At 43.2% G+C, this 8987-nt stretch overlaps 1 protein-coding gene and 1 pseudogene across 1 annotated transcript; one reads left to right on the top strand and one right to left on the bottom strand.

The window, feature by feature from the left end:
• On the bottom strand, positions 1–2602 carry LOC129348062 (mamu class II histocompatibility antigen, DR alpha chain-like). The gene is made up of 4 exons (XM_055007376.1): positions 2452–2602; positions 1715–1960; positions 575–859; positions 1–341 (listed from the first exon to the last, which is right to left on the bottom strand). Exons 1-4 carry the CDS (start codon positions 2498–2500, stop codon positions 220–222), a joined length of 702 nt encoding a protein of 233 aa, XP_054863351.1. The 5' UTR covers positions 2501–2602; the 3' UTR covers positions 1–219.
• Positions 2603–2739: 137 nt separating this feature from the next.
• Positions 2740–8776, top strand: LOC129348061 (general transcription factor II-I repeat domain-containing protein 2-like; annotated as a pseudogene).
• The last annotated feature ends 211 nt before the right edge of the window (positions 8777–8987 follow it).

Below are 8987 nucleotides of genomic sequence, written 5' to 3'. Positions count from 1 at the left end.
TTTGATTTGGACTCATTTCAGTTTATTGTTGCAGCAGAACATCAGAGAATATTGAAGCTGATGGAAACATGTCTAAGAGATTCTTCAGATGTTCATCAGAGGTTAACAGGATTCAAAAGCAGGAAGTTCAATGAAATCATTTACAATCAACAGGAAACATCTGGATTCTGTCCTGGTGACTCCACACCACACCCTGATGACATCATCAGCCCCCACCAATCAGCTGCACTCGTTTCCTTTGATGAGGAAGAAGGTTCCAGCTGCCACACCAAGCAGACCGATGGTCAGACCGATTCCACAGAATGCTGCAGGTCCAACACCTGGCTGGGTGGTCTCCACATCTGGATACAGAGACACAGAGACATGAAACATCTGGATACAGAGACATGGAACATCTGGACACAGAGACATGAAACATCTGGATACAGAGACATGGAACATCTGGACACAGAGACATGAAACATCTGGACACAGAGACATGGAACATCTGGACACAGAGACATGGAACATCTGCATCATGTCTCTGTGAGCAGCTGTGTTGTGTTCAGGTCTCTGTTTAAATAAAGGTTCTTACCCCACATTCTGGTCAGTGGCTGGTCCAGGGCCAGATGTTCTACTGAACAGCTGTAGATGTCTCCCTGCTGTGGGATGAACTCCAGTCTGGAGATCTGGGTGAAGGAACCGTCTTTGTTGGGGAAGGGAACGTTGATGCTGGTTCCTTCGGTCACCTTCTCTCCGTTCTTGGTCCAGGAGACATTGACAGGAGCCGGATAGAAACCAGAAACATGACAGATCAGAACGTTCCTCACTCCCAGTTCCACTTTGTCTCTGTTGTAGATCATCGGGTTGGAAGGAGGATCTGGAACACAGAATGTCATCAGAGGTCAGAAGAAAATAGTTTGATAGTTTCAGGTTGGTCCATCAGATCCAAACCTCCATGGAACACATAAAGAACATTCAGAGTTCAGTTCTGCTGCTGGATCATCAGAATCTGTCAGATCTCTGAGGTTCTCCATCAGCTGATGTTCAGGATTCTGAGGTTCTCCATCAGCTGATGTTCAGGTGTTCTGAGGTTCTCCATCAGCTGATGTTCAGGAGTTCTGAGGTTCTCCATCACAGCTCTGCTGCTGGAAAAACCTTCACCAGGTAGAACCACTGAAGAACCCTCAGAGTCTGTCAGTGTGGACCAGAACCTCAGAACCAGAACCTCAGAGCAGCAGCTTAGTCCTGGTTCTCCTTCACGTCTCTCCAGGTTTATTTTATTTATTCATCATGAATCAATGTGAGATCAGTTCTTAATCTGCTTTATTTTTATTTATTTATTGTAGATTTGTGTAGATTCATTACTGTTCCTTCATAAACAACCTTCAGACGTCTTATTAGAAATAATTATTTATCCTTCTGGTTGTTAATTATAATAATTAATTACTAAATAATAAATATTGATCAGTTCTACTGAAATTAAACATCACTCAGTCTGAGGATGTGATGAGAACACAAAGGTATTGATCATCTTCTAGAACCACAAATCTACAGTTTGTCAATATTAATTACTTCTCTCTATGTTAATATCAATAAATATTACTGTCAGTTTATCAATATTAATAATTAATTAATAATCAATCAGTTTGTATTGATGAGGATAAAACATCTGGATTTCTTCACGTTCATCAATAGTTTCAGCCTGAAGAGAAGGAACTTCATTGATCTTTACCTTTTTCCAGGGGGACGTCCTTCATCGCTGCACGAACAACATTCAGGTTCTGTTTGCAGATCTGTAGCTCACTTACAGCCTGTTCATAAGCTCCTGGGACGGACATATGATCTATGAAGTCTGGCTGAGGCTCCACTCCTCTCTGATTGATGAAGTCTGCGTACCACACCTCTTCTCTGTCCAGAGTGTACATCTTCTCTCCATCAGAGTCTGAACATCCATTGATAGCAAGATCTTCATGTTGAACTGAAGAGAAAACACAGAGACTGATCAATAACCTGAAACACTGATTATTGATTAGTCCTGTCTGTAAACAGCTTGTTTATCGATCCCTTATGTCTGTAAACAGTTTGTTTATCCCCTCCTGTCTGTAAACAGCTTGTTTATCTGTCTGTAAACAGCTTGTTTACCTCCCTCCTCTCTGTAAACAGCTTGTTTATCTGTCTGTAAACAGCTTGTTTACCCCCCTCCTGTCTGTAAACAGCTTGTTTACCCCCCTCCTCTCTGTAAACAGCTTGTTTATCTGTCTGTAAACAGCTTGTTTACCCCCCTCCTGTCTGTAAACAGCTTGTTTATCTGTCTGTAAACAGCTTGTTTATCCCCCTCCTCTCTGTAAACAGTTTGTTTATCTCCCTCCTCTCTGTAAACAGCTTGTTTACCCCTCCTCTCTGTAAACAGCTTGTTTATCTGTCTGTAAACAGTTTGTTTATCTCCCTCCTGTCTGTAAACAAACTCACCGTCAGCAGAGACCCCGAGGACCCAGCAGAGGATGAGGAGCAGCTTCATCTTGGTCAGCAGCAGTCTGACTGTTGAACTGTGGATCTGAAGTGGATCAACTCAAAGTGAGTCAAAGTGCAGCAGCAGCTCTGAGTCCCAGAGCACCAATCACAGAGAAGAGTCAGCAGTTACCGGGTAGACTCTCCCAGCAGCATCCAGCTGAGTTCCATCAGCAGAACTGTTCATCACTAAAACACTAAGTTTAGCTCAGCAGCTGTGGTCTTTGTGACAGAACCAGACTGAAGGTGTTGGACATCTGCTTTCCTCTGCAGTGGAACAACAACACAACGGTTCTCCTGTTGTTCTGGAGAACTTTAGGAACACTTTGGAGCCAGAGACTCATCAGAGACTTGATTTCTAAAGTGAAGAAGTGAAAGAAAACCTGTTGCTGACTGCAGCTCATTTCCTCTCTAGAAAGACTGATGTGGAAAAGAATGAAAGCAGAGAATCTTGTGACAGCAGCTGGAATGTTTCCAGATGTTCTGAGGACTTTTCTGAGTTGAGGACAATTCTGCTGCTCTTCTACTTCCTGAGTCTTTTCACTGAAACATCAGCAGATATTTCCAATAATCAGCAGACTGATCAATAATCAGTGTCTCATTAGTGGAGGTTCAGTGTGAAGCCGCTCAGTGATCAAACGCTGCTTTTAAAGTCACTGTTTTACTCTGAAGCAGGTGAGCTCACCTGGACAGGTGAGAACCAGAGAACCCAGTGATCCCAGAGGATCCACTTTCCATCCACCACATGATGCCTTCAGGCGTCTCTGTCAAACCAGGAATTTACTGCAGCACCTGAACGCAGCACAAAGTCCCCACTGTTTATTTCACCTCTGCAGCAGCAGCCAATCAGAAAACAGAGCAGCTGCTGAGTCATCAGTCACCAGGAGAAGCTTCTACAGTCTGGAGGTTCCATCTCAGTCTAGAACAGGCATGTCAAACTCAGTTTGGCTCTGGGGCCGGATCCAGACTTTCTGTTCTCAGGTGGGCCGGATCAGTAAAAGAATGTCAACTCCAAATATTTAGCTTTGTTTTTCAGTACTATGCTTTATCATTCAGCCTACATTTGTAGCCTACCCTACATATTATAATCACGGATGACAAGGGATCTTTTCTAAGCACAACACATTTATTCACAAACAATGGAAAAAAAATGATTGTCATGTTTGGCGGTGAATGTGTTAACAACTGGTTTATTTTAACAGTTGAGTGAATGCAGTTTTACACCTGAACCAACTCACCACACTAAACAAACTCTAGTGGGAGCTATGAAAAAAATATTTTCGCCTTAATTGTCATACTGCTTTGAAATAAATAAAAAAAAAGAAATACAAAATAAAATAAAATAAATAAATAAATAAATAAATAAATAAATAAAATAAAAAGTTATAGCAGTGCATGGGCAATAAGATTAGACTACATCAGATCAAACTACAAGGCTGGGCCTACTGAAGCTGAGAATATACTGCACAATATTAATTGTCTTTAATATGAAACCAGATTAATCTTATTTTTAATGATCTGTATTCATGAGTGCAAACAAATTTCGTGTCATCACACTTTTTTCTCTCTCACTGCACTCCTGCAGTCTACTTGCTGCTGCTGGCTCCTGAAACTTGGCATCTTTTTGCCTTCACAAGTGCATCGATATTAGATGTGAAATCCTGAGTAGCAGCACATTTAACAATGTCATTCAAGTGTTTATTTGTTAACCTTGAGCGCTGCTTTTGCAGCCATGGCTGTTAATTTGGGGTAACCTGGCACGAGATATTGATAAAACGTATCCAATCCCACGGACCCAAATTTATCCTTCATAGCAGAATCGCACTGCAAGTCAATAAGCTCGAGTTGAATGTCAGCTGGCATATCTAAAGGCTTCACTGTAAATGGCGAGCGAAAAAAGCCCAATTTGTTCTCAAGTTCACTGAATACCTGAAACCTCTGCTCAAACTCTCGCAGCAAATCTGTTATGTTGTCTTTATATTTATCCAAATCATTATGGGGACGGTCCGGTGCCTTCAGACACACAGCTGTGAGACAAGAGAAATGCGCGGTGTCACTGTTGGATAGCTGCGACTCCCACAGTGACAGTTTCATCTTGAACGCACTTATGCTGTCGTAATATTGAGTGACAACTCTGTTACGGCCCTGCAATGTAGTGTTAAGTGTATTCAAGTGTTGTGTAATATCGACCATAAACACAAGATCCTGCACCCATTCCTTGCATTTAAGTTCCTTTTACTGGGCGTCCCTTCTTCTCCATGAACTGTCTAATTTCCCCTCGTAGCTCAAAGAAGTGCTTAAGTACTGCACCTCTGCTTAACCAGCGCACGTCAGTGTGGTATGGAAGGCCAGCATGAATGTCATGATCACTGAGAAATGTGTCAAACTGACGGTGATTTAGACCGCGCGCTCTGATGAAATTGACAGTTTTCACAACCACACTCATAACATGGTCCATTTGCAGTGTTTTGCAACATAACGCCTCCTGGTGCAAAATACAGTGAAATGCCCAAAACTCTTGTCCTCCATTTGCGGTCTGTACTTTGTCACGGAATTTTGTGGCAACGCCTGCCTTTCTCCCGACCATTGATGGCGCACCGTCGGTAGCCAGGCTCACGGCACGGGACCAGTCCGCTCCCACCTTGTCCAGCGCTCCAACAAGAGCGCTGAAAATGTCATCTGCTGTTGTGGTGTCATTCATGGGCACCAATTCAAGCAGCTCCTCTGTGATGGTCAAAGTTTCATCAACACCTCTAATGAATATGGCCAGTTGAGCAATATCTGTGACATCGGTGCTCTCATCTATTGCGATTGAAAATGTGATAAATGACTTGATTTTGTCTTTCAATTGGCTGCTCAAGTCACTTGAGAGTTCTGTCACCCGATCTGCGACAGTGTTCCTCGTTAGACTAATATTGGCAAAGGCAGGTCGCTGTTCAGGGCACACGACTTCTGCAGCCTTCAGCATGCATGTTTTTACAAACTCCCCATCAGAAAATGGCTTGGATGCCTGCACCAGCTCGTTGGCAATAATGTAGCTAACTCTTACAGCCCCATCAGCAGTATCGCGGCTGCGCGTAAAAGTAGACTGCTGTTTCTTCAGACCAGCGACCAATGTGTTTATCTCGTCTTTCCTTATTTGTCCTTTCAAGTGGTCATACTTGTCTTTATGATGAGTCTCATAGTGGCGCCGAATATTAAACTCTTTGAACACTGCAACTTGCTGATTACATACCAAGCACACTGGTTTTGCATTCACTTCTGTGAATAAATACTTCTCAGTCCATTTTTCCTGGAAAACTCTGCACTCCGTGTCCACTTTTCTTTTTTTTGACAGTGCCATTTTGGGAAGGGTGTGTTGACCGATAACTTGTTTAGTAGTGGTGAATGGTGAAGCAAGATTGCTGGTTTATTTTTACTTGGACACATCACGTTGCGAATGTTCATTTCCTGAGACTAACTCGTGTCAGTGCCACATGCTGGACGTGAGCGCTTTTACACATTTACTGCCCTTTAGCGGCCGGAGGGAGCATTTGGTTTGTATTATCTATCTATACACTGCTTAATCCTCACTAGGGTCATGGGGGGGCTGGAGTCTATCCCAGCTGACTCAGGTGAAGGCAGGGGACACCCTGGACAGGTCACCAGTCTGTCACAGGGCTACATACAGAGACAAACAATCACTCACACATTCACACCTACGGGCAATTTAGAATGATCAATTAACCTCAGCATATTTTTGGACTGTGGGAGGAAGCCGGAGTACCCGGAGAGAACCCACGCATGCACAGGGAGAACATGCAAACTCCATGCAGAAAGATCCCGGGAAAGCCGGGACGCGAACCAGGGATCTTCTTGCTGCAAGGCGAAAGTGCTAACCACTACGCCACTGTGCAGCCCTATTTGGTTTGTATTTATTTTAAAAAATCACAACTTTTGATAGAAATGAGCTAGAGACTCGCTTCTTTTTTTGACATACTCAGAAATTTATGCCAGGCCGGATTAAATCATCCAACGGGCCGGGTCCGGCCCGCGGGCCTGAGTTTGACATGCCTGGTTTAGAACGTCTAAGACACATGTGTCAAACTCAGGCCCATGGGCCAAATTTGGCCCGCAGTGTGATTATAATTGGACCACAAGATCATATCAAATGTGCATTAGAGCTGGCCCGCGGTATATGCTGTACCGCTAATACTACAAATCCCACAATGCTTTGCTAGTATGTTGGCACGCAGTCGAAACCGGCAAGCGCTCCTTTTTTCTGTTGACAGTCATTGACAACCATGCTCCAGTCACATCGGACAAATTAATTTCACCTTCCACAAAAATGGCCAAACGAAAGATGGACAACAGGAGCTTTCAAGACAGGTGGGAGGCAGATTATCTGTTCACGAATATAAAGGACAGACCTGTTTGTCTTGTGTGCGGAGCTAACGTGGCTGTAACGAAAGAATATAACATAAGAAGACACTATGAAACAAAACATTATGAAAAGTACAAGGACCTGGACGTAAAGCAGAAGCTGCAGAAGGTGGAGGAGATGAAAAGAAGTCTGGTTTGTTGGCAGACTATGTTCATGAAAGCAAAATCAAAAAGTGAGGCTGCTGTAAAGGCCAGCTTTATTGTGGCAGCAGAGAGAGCAAAATCAGCCCGGCCTTTTAATGAGGGACAGTTTGTCAAAAAGTGCATGGTCAAAGTTTGCGACATCGTGTGCCCAGATAAAAAGCAAGAATTTTTAAATGTGAGCCTGAGCAGAAACACCGTGGCTGAGCACATGTGTGAGCTTTCCACTAATCTACATGAACAACTAATAAAAAAGGGAAAAGATTTTATTGCACACTCCCTTGCTGTGGATGAGAGCAGCGACACGTCTGATACTGCCCAGCTGTCAATCTTCATCCGTGGAGTAGACTCGAGCCTGTGCGTCACAGAGGAACTTTTAGGATTAAAATCAATACATGGCACCACCACAGGAAAAGATATCTTTGAAGAGGTATCCAAATGTATAACTGAAAGGAGCCTGCCTTGGGATAAATTTGTGGGACTGACGACAGATGGTGCGCCTGCGATGTGTGGTCAAAAGATTGGATTGGTCGGCAGGATTCAGGAGAAGATGCAGGAGGAAGATGCAGGTGAACTTACAGTTTATCACTGTATCATTCATCAGGAAGTGATCTGTGGCAAAGCTCTGCAAATGGAACATGTTATGAGCTCTATAAAATCAGTAGTCAACTTCATAAGAGCCAAAGGTTTGAATCACCGGCAGTTCAAGTCTTTTCTGGAGGAGTTGGATTCGGAATACAGAGATGTGCCCTATCACACAGAGGTGAGATGGCTAAGCAGAGGAAAAGTACTGAACAGATGTTTTGAGCTACGTGAGGAAATCTGTCAGTTTATGGGAAACAAAGGGAAGGACACAACAGAGCTGAGAGATAAAAAGTTTCTGTGTGAGCTTGCATTTCTGTCTGACATTGTGAGCCATCTGGATGTGCTTAACCTGCAGCTTCAGGGACGGGGCCACATCATCACAGACATGTACGCAGCAGTGAGGGCCTTTAAAACGAAGTTGTGTCTGTGGAAGACTCAGATGCTGCAAGGAAACTTGGGTCATTTTCCGTGCTGCCAAACCATGGCAGAGCAAATTTCTCCTGCTGTGCTGCCTAGCGCACAGTTTGCTGAAAAAATCAACGCGCTCAGCGCCGAGTTTTCCCGGCAATTTGCCGACTTTGAGGCTCAGAAAGGGAGATTTGAACTGCTCAGTAACCCGTTTGCGATCGACGTGGAAAGCGCACCAACCAGCCTCCAAATGGAGCTAACTGAACTCCAATGTAATGACATGCTCAAATCAAAATATGACTCTGTTGGTGCTGCGCGGTTTCCTCCCCGACACAATGCCTCAATTACGCACCCAAGCAACAACTGTTCTCTATGATGAAGGTGAACACAACACCTCACAGAAGTCGACTCACTGATGAACACCTTCACTCTGTCCTGAGGTTTTCCTCAGCTCAGAGCCTGACCCCTGACATTGATGAACTTGCATCTAAGAAAAGATGCCAGGTATCTGGCTTAGACCAATGTGCAGAGTAAATCAGAGTGTAGCAAACTGAGCTTGAATATATCTGTTTCTTATGCACTTTTTCTAATGCAAGGCATGGTCTGTTAATAGTTGAAATGTTGGATTTTTATTGAATGACATTATTATTTTTGGTTCTTTTGTTGTTGGCTTTGAAAAAGATTTACTTTAAAAAGGAACTTGAAAGGATACGGGGAGAGACATACTTTATTTATTTATTTATTTAAATAAGAAATGAATACCACTGATGTGTCTTTTATCTCAAATTTAATTTCTCATGTGTTTGTAATATCAAGCTTTGGTCGTTCCAGATTCTGTGTTTAAGCAAAACTAAAGTTTGTTTCCATATGAAAAGGTTAAACATTACATATCAGTTGCAGTTAATTTTTCAATAAATATTGAGTTTGGCCCGTGACTTTAC

The sequence above is a fragment of the Amphiprion ocellaris genome, chromosome 23 (genome assembly GCF_022539595.1).
Source record: "Amphiprion ocellaris isolate individual 3 ecotype Okinawa chromosome 23, ASM2253959v1, whole genome shotgun sequence".
NCBI lineage: Eukaryota > Metazoa > Chordata > Actinopteri > Pomacentridae > Amphiprion > Amphiprion ocellaris.
This window is presented reverse-complemented; position numbering and strand designations above follow the sequence as displayed.

Bases quoted from the DNA above. Each gene is read 5' to 3' on its own strand.
- LOC129348062 (XM_055007376.1), bottom strand. From the start codon at position 2,500: ATGAAGCTGCTCCTCATCCTCTGCTGGGTCCTCGGGGTCTCTGCTGAC. The intron at 860-1,714 runs GTAAAGATCAAT...TCTGTGTTCCAG, and splicing joins GGACGTCCCCCTGGAAAAAG to ATCCTCCTTCCAACCCGATG. The intron at 342-574 runs GTAAGAACCTTT...CTCTGTATCCAG, and splicing joins GCCACTGACCAGAATGTGGG to ATGTGGAGACCACCCAGCCA.